We start from the raw sequence: 15,806 nt of genomic DNA, 5'->3' as shown, positions 1-15,806 counted from the left end.
TATTAGATGACACTGGAGCACGTTTTGTCATTAACCTCCAAGAGCATCTCCGCGCTCAATTCCAAGCAAGGACAACCTTCCCTTGTCCCTCACCGTTCTAACCTGCCTGGAATACCCCAGCCAGGACTAAAAACCTGAGATCCAGTTAAAGCTGTCACCTCATCCACAGCAACAGCCTCTTCTTGAACTACACCCTGAAGCATAAAGAGGACCACCCCACCTGCAGTTGGCTGTAGTTCGCTCATTGGCCTCTTCTGCTCCTGCAATGCAAAGCTCCAGAGGCAGAAAAAGAACTTTCGCAACACTTGGCCTTTAAATCTGCAGTCAAAAATTAACAAGCCACGGATTTCTGCAGGCTGTGGGCCCAAAATCTGCTAGGCTGTATTTGCACTGACAGTAACTTAAGAGCCTCTTAAGCTCCTGGAAAGGTACGCTTTCAAAGGGTGCTTCAGGGTACAGGGAGGAAGGGGAGTAACAAAATTCTCTGGCTTTGCCCAGCCAGCTCTTCTAATTTTCCTGAAACACTTGCTCTAAGTCTGGAAACAAAGCCTTGACATTGATCACGCAAACAATTTAGTTGTTTTAATACCGAACGGTCCCAGCGCCGCTAGGATTTGGGAGGTTGTTCCTTTGCTTGAATGTATTTTCCCCTCGCAGGACCACCCCCCTACCTCACCTACACACACAGCAACGCATTGACACAGAGAAGCACCCTGTGGACGTGCGCTTCAAAGTTCAAACCTGGGGACCACTGCCCTTCAGAAAAGCTCCATCAACACTAAGGAACTTCACAAAGCAGCAGGACTCATTCTTAAATTAGCAACCTTAAATAAGCAATCCAATTCCTAACTGTTTGGATGCACCCAAGTTTCTCAGTCTCCAAACTCAAGGTCATTGAAAAAAAGCAGCACTCTGCACACCACAAGCCTTGCGGATATGCGACTCATCCCAAAGGAAGATTCCTATGACCCTTCCCTTAAGCATCTATAAATTACTTCACCCATCCAAATACCAGTGGGACCCAACTCAGCAGGCTTCTTTAGCCTCACAACTTATTTTCCCTATCCTCTTTACCATGACTTTCCAAGAGGTCATGGATCAAATTAAAATATATACATATAAATAGGTAGATTTTTTTAAACAAACCTAGAGAAACAAGAGTAAATGGCCTGGTTAGCAGCAGACACCTCGTAAAAAGAAGGTTTTGCTACAGCTGAAGGAGTTGCCAGAAGCAGCAGTCGCTCCCCAGGACAGATGGCTCTGAACACGGAGCCAGCCAAGTGAGGAAAGAGTTGCTTACAACAGGGGTGGACAGGAGAAGAGGCAGGATCCGAGACCTGACAGACCCAGCACAAGAGGAGAAGAGCACCAGGGAAACTTTGACATGCCCAGAGACGCCGGCCCCACGGCGGCTGCGGCTCAGGCAGCAGCCCTCTAAGCTGGCACCCTACCTCTGCCCTTCATCCCCCCGCTGACACGGCCGTCCACAGGAGGAAAGGGAAGATGCAAGACAACACCTCAGCCCAGCACACGGAACAGCCTGATGCCAAGACCCCCCTGGCCCAGTAGCTCCAGGAAGGAGTTTAGCCAGCAGAGGCTGGCAGAGGAGAGGCTGATCTCCTCTCCAAGGGGCTGCGGGACACCCACCGGGGCAGGGGAAAGTTTTCCGTGAAGGCTTTAGCATGGGAAAGGTGAGCAGGGGAGGGAGCAGGGCAGAGTCAGCCCTTCGGAAAGGGGAGAAGAAAGCGAGGACAGGGCAGTGCCAGCTGTGGGAGAGGGGGAGAGAAGCCAAAAAGCAGGGGCTGAGCCTGGCAGGGGGGTGGGTACCAGCCAGAGGGTGCAGGTATCAACAGGGCTCGGGGGGAAGAGGTGCGTGGTTCGAGGGGCAGGAAGAAGGGATGGGGAAGGTGGGGGATGAGGGGCTGGATAAAGGAGGGCTTCTGAAGAGGGATGGGGACAGGCTCCTGGCGGGGGGGATGCCTGGCAGGGAGACGAGGGGCACCTGGCAGGGCCCGGGGGGGGGAACTGACAGGGCAGAGGGGGCGACAGGGGTGGGGGGAGCTGTCAGGGGAGGGAGGTACGGGAGGCAGCTGTCGGGAGGGGGTGCAGGGAGGCAGCTGTCGGGAGGGGGCTGCGGGGGCGGGCGCGGCCCGTTACCTGTCAGGCTTCCCGGGTGCGGGCGCAGCGGGCACTGAAGTTGCGAGGCTCCATCCATGCGGGGGGGAGAGCGGGACCGAGCGCAGGGGGCAGCCAGAGGGGCCCCCGTAGGCTGCGGGCGCCGTCCCCGGGGCGCGGGCAGGGCCCTCAGGCGCGGCCCGGCCTAGGCCCCGCCGTGCCCCCCGCCCCCTCCCGTTCACCCCCGCCCGCTGCCCGGCGCTCGCCAGCCCCCCCCCCCGCCGCCGCCGCCGCGCTCCCCACGCAGCTCTGCGCGTGCGCCACGCCAACTGCGCTACCACCCGCCTCGCACCCGCACCGACCCCGACCCCGCGCAAACGGCGTAAGTCGCTTTCGAGAATACGTCCCCGTCCTGCCCTCCCGGCCGCCGCCACGCCGTGATTGACAGCCGCCCGAGCCAACGGGGAGGGCGGAACGCGTCGTGCGGGCGCGGACGCAGGGCGGGAGCGCGGCGCCGCGAAGGGGCTGCTGGGAGTTGTAGTCGGCGGAGGGGGGGGTGGCCGCCTGCTGCGGGCCTCCTCCCGCCGCGCTGGAGCCTCGGGGCCCGGCGACGTCCCTCCGCCCCTCCCGCGGCTCCCCTTCCTCCTTCCCCCTTCACTAAGCCCGGAGGCTGCTTAAAGCCAGGCCTCACTGGGCCTGGATCCCCTCAGCTTGCAGGCCGCAGCGGGGCCTGGGCCCCCGCTGCCTCACGCACGGGCCCCGGAAGGTGCCCGGGCCGCGCCGGAGCGGCCCTCGGATAGGGCGGGGATGGGGGCTTGGGCTCCGCGGCGCCTTTCCGCCACCCCGCGGCCCTCCGCTCGCCGCGGCCGGAGCCCTCCCGCACGGCTCGGCCCAGCGCAGGGGCAGCCCAGGGCGCGGGCTGCCCTCAGGCAGCGGGTTGTGGCCAGGTCCCAGCGGAAAAGCGAGTCCCTGCCCGCCGGCCTTCGGCCTTCCCACCAGCGATCTGGAGAAGCGAAGTGCACGGCTCCCCCAGGCAGCACAAAGTTAGGTTTTGTGGGGAAAAAAATGTAACTCTGTGGGAAGAGCCAGGGGGTGGCAGTGTTTGCAAAATCCTTCCCCTCCCTCGTCCTCCCCGCTGCCCCGCACGCCCGGCCGCGGCGCTGGGGGCGAAGGCAAGGCTGGCACCTCTGCTAGTCCTGATTATCTTAACGCACCCTCCCGGCAAGGCGGGGTGGGGGTGTAAAATACATCAAAAGTTATGAATTCATCTCTCTATAATTTATTTCCACAATTAAACATTCCGAAGTCTATTAATAAAGTGTAATGAATAGCTTAAATTTTCATTTAGAACTTAATTCCATGTCTCCTAGATAATCCCAGCTGCACAACAGAAGAAAATTGCTACTTGCGTGTTCTGTGTGAACAGAAGGAGCAAAAAGCCCCTTAAATCAGGCATCACATGGGAGCGCGAGGACTCTCCCGTACACCTTCAGACTCACAAATGACAGACCAACCATTAGCTGTAATGATTTGTCTTCATCTCATAACCCATTAACTTATTTGGCTGTTGTCAAAGTTCTTTATGGAAGATAATTGTTAATTGTTGCCTCTGTATCTGTCCAGACTCTTTTAATTAAACAAATAATAATCGGGATCCATCGCTATCATCCTTACAACAGGGTTTTATCTTCTTTTCTCAGATGCCGCCCTCATGGGGATCTAAAGCTCTACACAGAAATCAGGCAGGCTGCAGATGCCCTTGACATGTAAGTTTTGCTGGCTGATGGAGAGAAAATTGGGGCACAGGAGCTTGATTTTTTTCCGAGCTGGTGACAGACAGACCTAACAGCGGCTGAAGCCAGGGAGGAGCGGGGGTACTCGCTGGCTCTGGCTGTCAGAGCTGAGGTTTCCTGCTGCAGTCTCAAAGGGAACTGGAGGCAGGCTGGGGAATATAAACAAGGTGTTCTCCTCCCGGCACCTGACCCTCCTGCAGGATAAACACCACCTTGGAGACTACCCTCGTGAAACAGGGCTGCAGGGGATAAAAATAAAAAAAAATAAAAATGAAATAAAATTGAAATAAAATTTAGAGTCACACATCCTTTAGTTTTCACTTCCCTGTGCTGTTTATTGGGGCAGACCAGAGGAAAAGAAAATAATTTGACTGAGAGGGAAAGCCTGACCTGCACCCGCTTTGCTCAGGCCGTTGTGAGTTGCAAGTGGGGATGGGGGAACAGGGGCACGGTGTGAACAGAGAGGCAGGCAGCGGTGCCGAGTTCATCTTTATCAAATAAATGCACGGAGGATGAGAAAGAAAGAGCTGGGTCTAACATAGAAATGCACTATAAACATATAGAAACATTCTTGTAGCCAGCGTGGGCTGCAGCCAGTATGTACAGCAAGGTCTACACTCCTGGTTTCTCTCAGCAAATCTGCTGCGGATTCCTTGCACAACTCAGAAAACGCTTCCCTTTTGGTGTCTACTTGGGCTTACCTCCCTGTGCAATGTAAATGATGTTTACCTTTTGATGATTAACATCTGCTGGAAATTATTCAGACCCTCTGATCAAAGCTGCTACAGAATAGCAAAGCTTCGCGGAGGATTCTCTCGATACGAGGGCTGAATTCTGCCTGATGCATGTGGGCACACAACTGCGGGCATTTGCTGGGTGCTGTATGAGCGTGTGCTGGGCTGTGAAGCTCCGTGTGCTTGCATGGCCTGGAGGAGCAGGGGGAGCACCGGGGTCTGGGTCAGAGAAGGTGCCCAGCTGCACGGCTGCTCGAAGGCAGGAGGTATGAAGTATTTCCAGGGGCCAAGGAAGACAATTATGAACTTAGGTATATGCACAGTGTCTGATTTTGCTCTCCAAGATACAACAGGATAAGCTCTGGTGTATTATAACTTATGTAATTTGCTTGATGGGACATTTTTAAAGCTCCATCTGCCCGTTCATGCGGCTGCATTGCTCCCCCTTTGCAGGCTAAGCAGCTTGATCCTAATTATGCTCCCTCCCAGTGCGAGGGTGGTGCAAGTTCCAAGAACCACGGTGAGCATCTTGGCTGGGCCACGAGAAGCTGGAGGCGACTGCACTACGCTCCTAACACAGGAGACACAAATAACTGAAAAAAGCCCCAAGGCAGCTCAAGCCCCAAGGCCCTGTTGCGGATATGTGCCACTGTCAGAGCGCTGCAGTGCTGATGGATTAACTCAGGAACACAAATTTAATTGGATGCCTCCAGATCTTCGTCTCCCGACTCAGAGAAAGCTGGAATCTCTTTCCACTTTGCCAAGAATTTGCACCGACCAAGTTCAATAGGTTGAAAGGCCGTTGCCCAGCCAGTATCAGCCAAGCAGGCTGGGAACGTACACTACCAAAGCAGCAAGAAGTTAATTTGATGTTGCGTCCCCCCCTGGCAAATGTACAACAGCCAGGTACGAGACAGTTCAGGCCTACCCACCACGGTCGCCGACTGATCCAGGCACGAGGAGGTGGAGAAATCTGACCCGGTTATTTCATGGGAACATTGTACCGGTTTTAGCTTCTCGGAACAGTTTCTGAAAGAAAACCAGCCCCAGTGTTTTCTCCTGAACGAGCCTCTAGCTGTCTTCGTGCTGCCAGCACACAGTCCTGCTTCAACCGAAACCCGTACCAACTGCCATCGTCTAGGATCAGGCTTCTCACCCAGATATGGCTACGCCCTTTCAAAAGGAGAAACGCTCAGGATTCCTTGCTTAATTGCTAAAACAGATTAATTTGACTATCCAGAACATAACCAAGCGGAAGACAGGAATTGACACACCTAGCTGGTTCCTGCTCAGGCTGGTGATTCACTTTAATTGATGGGTCACGTTTGTTAATGATTTCCACCAGGTCACTGCAGCAAGGCTGCAGTGCTCCCCTCCCACCTGCCGGGAGGGTGCAGGGCCACATTCCCTGCAGCCTTCCCCAAGCGCATCCGACCGCCAGCGCTTTGGGAGCTGATGCCGCCTTAAAACAAGAATGTAACCGATGCCAACCAGCAAGCGTAGCCGTCAAAGCTGGAGTTTTAGCGGCTCTGCAACATCTCAAGGGCCCATGCCTTCCCCACGCCGAGTTCCCCCAAGAAACAGGGACTGCATCTTTACCAAAAGGCTTATTTGCCCCTGAAGTTTAGCTAATAAATCAGTTCAAAACTCCCGGCGGTTTTGATAGCTCCAGTCACACGCACGTGACGCTCAGGAAGTCGGTAGCAGAGCTAAGCAATCAGGGTGGCTGAGCCCAGGCGCAACGGTGCCGAGCGACCCCCCCGTGCTACTCCAGTGGTTTTATTAGAGCCTTATCAGATTTCCTGGTGACTCAGTCTACACTGGTGACCAGGGCGAAGGGCACGGCGGCACCAACAAGCACAGATGGGGTTACAGCACCATATTGGTCCAGAATAGCTGCCACCGCCCACCAGGCCCCTTCCCCGTTCCCCTGGAAGTCACCGCTCTGCAAATCCCACCGCCCCGGAGCCGTGCCTCCATGCTGAGGCAGGCTAAGCAGGCCGTGGCTGTCCCTCTCCACGCAGCCGACACGGAGGAGGCAGGCGGCTGCTCTGCTCTCCCCGACGGCCCAGGGCGCTCTGCTGGCCCCGCCAGCCCCGGCTGCCCCCGGCCTGCTGCCTGGGCCGTGCACCCGCCACCCTGCCACCCCACACTGCTGGGCACGGCGCCGTGCTGCGCGCCCCACCGCATCCCTCCGGCGGCCGGCACCCGCCCACCCAGTCCGCAGATCCCCTCTCCCTCCCTGGCCGTTGCACCCCGCGCCCTCGCATCGGGGCCCCTTTGACTCCTTGCGCCCCCCTCGCCTCTGCGCACCCCTCCTGGCAGCCCCCCGCGCCTCCGCGCGTCCCGCCTCGCCTTAGCACCCTCTGCCTCCACGCTCCTCTTCGCCTCGCGCCCCCTCATCTCCTCGCATCCCTTGGCTTGCTCCCTCCTCCGTTGCTTGCCCCTGTGGCTTGCCCCCTCCTCCGTTGCTTGCCTCTCCTCTGCGCACCCCCTTTTCAGTCGGATCCCACCTTGCCTTGACACCCCCCTGTGCCTGCACCCCCTCGCCGCCAGGCGCCCCCTCTGCACCAGCCCCCCCGCCTTGTTCCTCCCTCCCCTCCTTGCGTCGCCCCCCCCACCCGCCCGCCCTGCACCCCCCTGCCCCCGCACCCCCGCCCCGCAGCGGCACCCGGCTCCGCAGGGCACCCCATCTCCGCAGCCCCCCCGCCCCGCCGCCCTCCTCCTTCCTCCTCCTCCCGCCGCCGCCGCCGGCGCCGCCTCCGCCGCTGCCTCCTCCCCGGCCGCTCGGTGGGATGTGCCCCGGCGCCGCGGCCGCCCCAGCTGCGCTCCGGCTGTCGGCGGGGCGGCTCCAGCCCCACGCCGCCGGCGGGCCCCGCCGCCCGCCCGAGGCCCCCGCCGCCGCCATGGCCCTGCGCGCCCTGCCCTGGGCCCTGCTGCTGCTGGGGCCGCTGCTGCCCGGCCAGGGCTTGCAGGCCAACCCCATGCTGACCTCCGAGCCCCCGCAGGGGCAGCCGGCCCAGCCGCCCCGGGCGGAGATCGGGGGGTTCACCCCCGCGCCGCCCGCCTCCGCCCAGGAGATCCAGCCGCTGAACAAGCAGCCGGCCAACGGCTCGGGCGAGGGGCACGCCAAGCCCCGCAAAGCCTTCCCGGTCCTGGCCATCGACTACGACCACATCCGCATCCCCTTCGAGATCTCCCTCTGGATCCTGCTGGCCTGCCTCATGAAGCTGGGTAGGTGGGCGGCGGGGTCCCGGGGGAACGGCGCCAGGGAGGGACCCCCAGCATCCCGGAGAGGGACCCCCGGCTTCCCGGGGCAGGCACCTGAGCATCCCTGGGTGGGACCCCCCGGCTGAATGGGGCAGGCAGCCCCGAGCATCCCTGAGCAGGACCCCCTGGACCATCCCTGGGTGGGAACCCCTGGAGCATCCTCGGGAGGGACCCCCCGGGCAAACCAGGGCGAACTCCCCTGCACGTCCTGTGCAAACCCTGTGCAGGGGTGGGCACCGCTCTCCCCACGACCTTGGGTCTCTGCTGTAGGCCTGGCAGGCAGGGCAGTGGCACCCCAGCCCTTTGCTCGGCAGCAGCTTGCTTGTCTCACTGTCCAGGAGTGGGGCTGAAGATGCTCCCCGACCCCTGACCGTCCCCTGTTTGGACCAGGTTTGCTTTCCTCCCTTTGGCACTCAGGCAGCAGCGGGGAGGAAGCGTCCCATTTGTTTCTTTGCTTCCTTTCTCAACCACAGATGCCTTTTGTAACCTTGGAGAAGTCACTTTAAAATATCCTAGTGTTTCAGCCTCCCCTTCCTCCCCCTCCGCAGCGAACCAGGGTGGGCAGCTGCCTCTGCTGCAAAGCGTCCGGAGGACTCCTGCATTAGAGATAACGAGCATCAGGGGCCATAGGGGTGGGAAAAGTCACCCGCTATGATGACCCGCTCTGGGAAAGCATCAGTCTGCCAGGGCGGGGGTTGTTGACAAAGTGTTTTCCAAACTTCTGCAGCTGGATCAATACCAACCGAATTACCCCAAAGCGTGTGACGTGATGTAACTGCTCTGCGCTCGTGGCATCGGCGCGCCGGACCCGGCCTCCAGCAGTGCCGAGGTCAAGCTGGCCCTGGTCCCATCGGTGGCGATAAAGCCAAGAGGGCAGGTGAAACGTTTGCCTGTTCCTGCCTTAGAGCGGGTGACAGGAGGGAGGGGAGCTCTGCGTTTCCTTCATTTTGCTCCTCAGTTACCACCAGCGATTTAATAACGCTAACGGCAACACTCCTTGTGGAGCACCCCAGCTTGCCGATGGAAATCTTGCTTTGGGAGCTTTTTTGCGCTGGTGCCCGCTGGAAACTGTGCCCTGTCCTGGCCTGGAGGGGTCCGAGAGACCCCCAGGAGCTCACGTACTCCCTGCCCAGCTTTTCCTAAAAATACCTCATCCCTTTCCCAGCCTGTGTGAGCGTGTGTAGGCAGGTAAAGCTCCATTTTCACAATCCCTCCTGGGTGTTTTATTTACATGTAGGCGCAGGAGCGCAAACACTTCAGAACCAGTGGCTTCCTGCCTGTCTGGGAGACAAGTGGTCGGGGCAGAGTGGAACCCGGCGGGATCCGTGGGGTTTATCCCTTCCAGGCTTTGCCCAAATGATTTAAGACACGTTTAGCTAGGAGGTGCCTCGCCATAGGCAACACAGCCGCGAAATCTCGTTTCCCAGGGCTCACCCGGCGCATGTTAAGCGACCTCTGCTAGCTGTTCAGGGCTATTGCACTGCGTTTTCAGTCCTCCTGTCTTGGAGAGCAGAGTGATGAAATCAGAAGTATCTGTGCGGAAGCTGGTGGAGAAAGGAGGGGCTAACGGCGCTGGCCTGCGGCCCTGCTCAGGGCGTGCTTTGAGAAACCGCCGCTGGAAAGCACCAGAATGGGCAGCGGAAAGTGGCTCCCTGGGGACGGACGTGGAGGGGGGCACGGGGGCATCGCTGGCCGCCCCCGCCCACGGGCACCCTCCGTCATCGCTGCTGCGCCGGGCCGCTGCGTGAAGCTGTTTCTGCTGCCTTTGCCTGAAGTTAGGGCTCATTGCTGCTGCAGGAAAAGTTATTTCTGGCGGTGAGCTGAGCCCCGTTGGTTCTTACGTGTTAAAAGTATTATGCAAGACTGCGTGTTTAAGGGGTATATTTTAGGAGAAGCTGCCTTGCAAGTTTGGCAAGGGTCCTTTGGAGATGGCAGGTGATCCTCAGAGCTGCAGGGATGCTGATTATGCCAAAATCCATACCTTAGATTACCTACACCTCTAACAGGGGCTTTGGCAGCAGAGCAGTCCTGGGGCCTCCTCTCCCGGGTTTTGAAGGGGAGAGCGTTGCTTGTTCACGTTGTCTTGGCATGTAGTTCCCAAGTTGCTGGTACAGCTGAATATTCAGGCTCCCTTCACTCGTGACCTGCAAAAATGTCTCGCTGGTCAGTGTCTAAATACTGGCCCCATCGATCCCAACCGGGATCAGAGGATGTTGTTCAGGAGCAGCAAAACATGCTTTTTTTCACCCAGGGATAGGTCTTACACAACTGGGCGCCGCTGCACGCCTGTGCAGTACAAGCTGCAACGGCAGGATGGGGCACACATGTCTCCAGGCTCCCTAAACCAGGCAGGGTTTGGAGCATCCAGTTTCCATGTAGAGGGGAAGGGGGGTGATGAGCAGAACAGGAGTTCGCGGCGCTCCCTCTCTCCCCCCTGTCCTGTTAGTGTGCATTTATTGGTGCATCAGGGTAACCCTGCAAAAACCCCTGAGGTGCAGGGGACAAACATCTTTTCTCCAAGAGGGGGAATTGGTGCAGCGTGGGCAGCTTGGCACCTCCTGACTTCCCTTCCGCAGCTTCTCCTCCAGCCCTGGGAGCCCCTTTGCCAGGTTAGGGCTGGGGATTGAGCCACGGGTTGCTGCAAAACTAAAAGTCTTCAACCCTCTGAATGATTTCTGAGTGTCACCAGCTGGCGTAGTGCAGGGTGGCCACGTAGAGGAGCTCAGAAGTGCCCACAGGGCTCTGCTCTGGGCCAGGAGATGCAACCTGACCCCCGTCCCGTTGCTCAGCGTCCCCTCATCGCTCCTGACGCCTCAGACAGCTATTCAGCCTTAAATGCGTCCCAGGGCTGTCCCTTCCAGCTGACTTACCCTCTCTCCAGCAGCTCTAACTGTGAGTTTGTTTGGGGAATTAAAGGTGCGAGCTGAGCCCTCCCTCTCTTGATGCGGTTTTTGTAAAATGCCTCAGAGGAGGTTGGTCCTGGGGGATTCCCCACCTGACAGGTGGCTTTCTGGGACAGAGGGACTTGTCACCCCAGTGTGTCCTGCAGGCATGGGCTGTTTCTGCTTTGCTAATCCCAGTAGAGAAGGGGAAGGCTAGCGCTGGCTGCTTTACTTAATACTCACGCGGTATTTTAAGACTGTGTAGGAGAAGAGGGGGTGAGGGATAGCTACAACCATGCCTTTCCAAAGCCCCACCAGCTACGTGCAGACCACATCTGGTGATGGCTTGACTTTGCCAGTAAAAGTGGAGAAGCCTTCGCTGCTGAGGGTTGCAACCAGACTTTGTCTCAGCCTGTTGCATTGCTGCAGAAGGGCAGACCTTCGTAAAACATCCAGATCAGAAGCCCTCTGTGGCCATCTCCAAGGTTTTGCAAGGATATTGTACGGGTTTCCTTCGCGCCCTGCCCAGCGAGGGGTAGGGAAGGGCCGGGGGTCTCTCAGCACAAGAGCCTGTTTTCCTGACTCTGAGGACTGACCTCTCGGCTCGTGTGGCTCCAGGAGATGTTCAGGGGAATTCAGGTTTGACTGTAAATATTTTTCCATTTCAGGGGAAAGGGAAGGAGTGAGTCAGGAGGGTAAATAACAGATTGTGGTTAGCAGTCCCTTTGCTGGCTGTGTGGGCATGGGCTGGGGCCCGGTGGTCAGAGCTTTATTGCAAGCCACCAGCTCTTACCCACCTTGGAGAGGAGTTGGGGTTACCTCTGTCTCCAAAGCACATCTTAGGCCCTACCTTCTAAAGCAGAAAAGCACAGCAGTCATATTTCCATCCTGCATTAGGAGCCGCCTTCAATCGAGGCATGCCCTGTTGTCTGTCTGCAGGGCTGTCTGTCTGCACCAAACGGCTCTTCAGCATCTGAGAGCTTCCCAGCCTCCTTGGAGCATCCTGGCCGTTCCAGCTCAAGGGCATAGTGGGGACTTGATTTCCTACCTGTCCCCACCGGAGACCGCTGCGGAGGGTCCCTGCAAGGCACCACTTCATGACTGAGCTCTCGTACCCTGCTTTTGCTCGCTGGTGCGCGCTAGACGCTAGCTCGCTGCCTGATGCGGTGCTTGGGTTGGGGCTGGAGCCTGTAGCAATCACCAAGTCATTCCTCTGTCTCTTCTTATCCCTTTGCAGCACTCAGGTTTTTAGTGTGTCTGGGTCAGGTCTGTTGTCTGAGGGGTTCCCCCTCCCTCCAGGCTGTCTGACGGCAGCCAGCGCCAGCCCTGTACTTGCAGAAAAATCACTACTGTGTGATTGCCGGACTGGTGCAAGGCGAGCCGGGGAGAGAGCCTGTGCTGAGCGAGCAGAAAAGGAGCCCAGAGCTGTGGGCAGTAGTGCACTATGTGGAGACACGCTGCAGCTTTGGGGCTCGGTTGGTGACACATCGCAGCCCGGTTAACCGGGCATGGGGCATCCCGGTGGCAGGCTCCGGTGTTCAGTGCCACTCCTGCGGCAGCAGTTGCCTTTGGCCAGTACTGACCGTCCCCATTGCTGCTGGTGTCTCGGGAGGAACAAGATTAAGGAAGTTCCTGGTGCCTGCGAGCTGGTGATAGGAGCTGGGAAAAGAAGAGCAAAACATGACAGACGCAAGCGGGGCTGTGGAGCCTCACGGAGGCTCTGGGCACGGCGGGGTGGCTCCTGCGCACGAAGGAGCGGGGACGATTTCAAAGTTGCCAGAGAAACATTTTTAGAGACTGGTGGCTGCTGGCTGGCAGCAAGATTTGGGTGCTAAAACACTTGGGTGTTTTCAAATGCTTTTAGCAGCCCACATCCCTCCCCTGAAACCAGGACTTTTGGAGGGGGCACCCCAGGGGTCTTAGAGAGATCTGTGAGTCAGGGACTCGAGGATTTGTTTGGGTGAGGGGCGATAAGCAGGGTAAGAAACCTGTTGCAGTGGTGGCACAGGGTGCAGGAACTGGATCTTGAGACCAAACATGGCAGAAACACCCCGGAGGAAAGCCACCGGTGTGGGGACACTGGTGCCACCTGCAAGGCTTTGAAAGGGGACAGCAAAGAAGCTTTCGAAGACATGCGTCACCCCAGCCTTCGTCATCGTGTAGGAAATACGTGTCTGACGTACGGGATGAGTTATCTCTCTTCCCCTTCTGCCCCTGCAAGGCTGGCTTCTCTTGGGCGCTGGGCAGGGCTGTGCCGGGCAGGCTTTGCTGGGGATGGCCATCGGCAAAACTTGGCTGGTGGGAAGGGCTGCCGGAGGTTTCGTGGGCTGTTTCAGCTGGATCTGTGGGACTGGTTGATGCGGATTCCCTGGTTGAGCCAGAGGGAAGTGTTTCTTTTAAAACCTGCCCGCTCACAAGCGGCAGCCCTGGCTTATTTCATGCATGGGCTGCAGATCACCAAGGCGGCGTGTGGTCTGAGATCCCCCCGAATGTTCCCCGTTTGTATTGGTGAGCTGGTGGCTGTTCTGCAGGGGAAGTGAGGCTTAATGAATAACTGTCAGGAAAGGATTTTAAAATACTGGTGCAGCTGGTGCCACAGAAGTGTAAATTGTCATGATAATGAATTTAAACAGCCTCTGCTAATGCAGACTTGTTGCATTCCTGCTTCCTTGTTGGGGAATGATCCAAACAAATGCTGTGGTTTCCCTTTCTCTCTGCTTTGCTGTCTCAGAAAGAACAGCCACAGCATTTTTTTTCCTCCCTGATCTGCCCGTTGCTGGTGTCTGAGCAAAAAATCATCCAAACTGTTCCCTCCATGGATCTGAGAAAACCATTAGATTAATTAGGGCTGGAAGAGTGAAAGGTTCCCGCTGTGAAATACAGGATGGTGATGGAGTGGGAAAAGCTGAACCTGTCTGTAATCACAGCCCATGCCTCCCTGGTGAGCCCCGTGTCCATTAAAGCAGAATTACGCTCGGTTTGCAGCCATGGCTTTTTCCCCCGCAGGGACCCTGTCGCCCGCAGCAGTGCCCACTTCACCGCTCTGCTTTCTGGACCTTGAGGCCACTCAGGAGCCGAAACTGTTGTTTCATCCCGTTTATTAACAAAGGCTTGGGCACCTCGTGCTGGGGGTCAGGACGGGCTGGCTTCCCGCACCGTCTGCAGGTGGAATTTGGGAAGCGGGTATTGACTCGCCAAGTCCTGCAACGCCCAGAGCCCAGGTGGGTGCTGGCCCGGCTTGCAGGGAGATGTCGGGAAGTTGTCCCTCCCCTGAGACCTCTGGCAGAGCTGGGGGGTGGTTTGTGGGGTAGGAGCAGAACGTGCTGATATTTGGCCTGTTTGGTTCATGTCCTCCATCCCAAATAGCCCAGGCACCCAACCGTGGCTTATCCACAATACCCAAAGGTGCTGGAGTTCCCTTGGGAATTAGTGGGGTGGAGAACGAGCCTGTTGCCTGCCATTAGCGTGGCTAAATAGAGTCCTTTGGGGTTTGAGAATTACACATGGGAGAAGGGGAAACTGGGTGGTGGTGGAGGGAAGGGGAGAGGGTCGATCTTTGGCTTAAGAGCGTATAAACCTGGGGCACCGAGGGACTGGAGCCAGGCGAGGGACAGACATCTCAGTGGCTCTTGTATAAACCAGAAGCTCGTTAGGCTTGCAAAACAGTATTTCATTAACATAATCCTTTCCCTTTTCCCTCCTGCAAGTCCTGGGTTTTGGCTGTAGACTGCGGAGATGATGGGGGCTGTAGAGACTGTCCCAGGGTTGTGCAGTCCGGTCCTTACTGGAGCCATCCTTGGAGCTGTGGGGACCGAGAGAGGAAACTTTAAAAGTACGCAGTAATGAGGATGAATTACTGCAGCTGCCTTGTAAACATTTTATTTCTTTTTTTTTTTCTCTTTTGGGTCCCCAAGGCTTAATTTGTTCAAATAAAAACTGAAGTCCATCTGGAATACTCTGTGAAAACACAGCCTTGCCGAGCGGCGATGGAGCTGGGTTACACCTCTTCTCTACGCTGGCTTTGCTGGGCTGCCTGGGTCGTCAGTGGTTCCTTCTCGCCCGTCGGGGCTCAAAGCTGCTGGTGTACGTTTGATAACAGCCTGGGTGTTTTGAAATCTGGGCCGGCCAGCTTCAAAGGGAACAGCAGAGGAGCAGGGAAGTTGTGGGTATGGTTTGACTTGGACCAAGTATCGATGCTTGGTCCTTTCACTTCATGGTGCCGACTGATGTAGCACCTTAGGTGAGCTGTACAATTGCCATCTATTCTATGTGGCATTTGAGATCTTGCTTATCTCTCTAATTTTCCAGCATCTTTCAGTTGTGTGTTAATTGAGGATGGCTGTCTTGTCATGTTTTGTTCTTCTGCTCTTTCCTCGTGCAGAACACGTGCGTTTCTGCTTGGGAAGGAAGAAATGAAATGAGAAGTTCTACAGACGGGCATGCACACACACATTGCTGCGTGTTTGTCAGAAAAGGCGAGATCAAAGATTGATCATTGCTTGGAGTGGAGTAGTGAGAACAAATTTGGTGGTGTGTCACCTTTGGTGGTGTGTCACCTTCGGTGGTACGTCACCCTGAGGCTTGGGGTTCCTTCCCGAGAGAGCTTGGCCCACCTATGTGATGGATTTGATAGGGACAGGAGAGACCAAAGGCTTGTTTGAAGTTGGGGTGATGTTTTGAGATCCCTGAGCAGAAGGTTGGAGAATGCAAAGTACTTTTTGTAATCGGAAGAGAACAAACGCGTTTCCTTGGGTTGCCCAGGAGTGACTCATAAACATCATAGCATCAATGATCTTTGTCTCCAGAAAGTCGCAATACAATCAACCTCGAGGGACAGCTCTTGAATTCCGCTTAATAGAGGGTGCTGGTAGGAAATAATTCCCCTCTCTCTATCAAGCCTGCAAGATGCATATTTGCAGAAGCAGACTCCATTTTGCAGATTTGCAGCAGGGTTTTTTCAGTGCTTGGAATTATTCTGCGTTTCAGAGTCACAACATGCTAAATCTTAATGA

At 56.8% G+C, this 15,806-nt stretch overlaps 2 protein-coding genes across 4 annotated transcripts in view; one reads left to right on the top strand and one right to left on the bottom strand.

Annotated features, from left to right (window-relative positions):
* Positions 1–2,354, bottom strand: part of WDTC1 (WD and tetratricopeptide repeats 1) — a 32,334-nt gene extending 29,980 nt beyond the window's left edge. For 2 of the 3 annotated variants that reach the window (XM_087760485.1, XM_087760487.1), the window contains exon 1: positions 2,158–2,354. In XM_087760485.1, coding sequence (XP_087616611.1) covers positions 2,158–2,215 — 58 coding nt within the window. In that variant the 5' untranslated portion in view covers positions 2,216–2,354. The remainder of the gene's footprint in view (positions 1–2,157) is intronic. The other variant, XM_087760486.1, reaches the window with a different exon arrangement.
* A 5,119-nt stretch (positions 2,355–7,473) lies between these two features.
* Positions 7,474–15,806, top strand: part of SLC9A1 (solute carrier family 9 member A1) — a 31,484-nt gene continuing 23,151 nt past the window's right edge. The window contains exon 1 of the mRNA XM_009470908.2: positions 7,474–7,876. Within this exon, the coding sequence (XP_009469183.2) occupies positions 7,549–7,876 (328 nt within the window). The 5' untranslated portion in view covers positions 7,474–7,548. The remainder of the gene's footprint in view (positions 7,877–15,806) is intronic.

This window comes from Nipponia nippon, unplaced genomic scaffold (genome assembly GCF_047370975.1).
Source record: "Nipponia nippon isolate SJK-2023a ecotype South Korea unplaced genomic scaffold, ASM4737097v1 scaffold_23, whole genome shotgun sequence".
Lineage (NCBI taxonomy): Eukaryota > Metazoa > Chordata > Aves > Pelecaniformes > Threskiornithidae > Nipponia > Nipponia nippon.
Note: the sequence above shows the minus strand (reverse complement) of the source record. Positions and strands in the feature narration are given on the sequence as shown.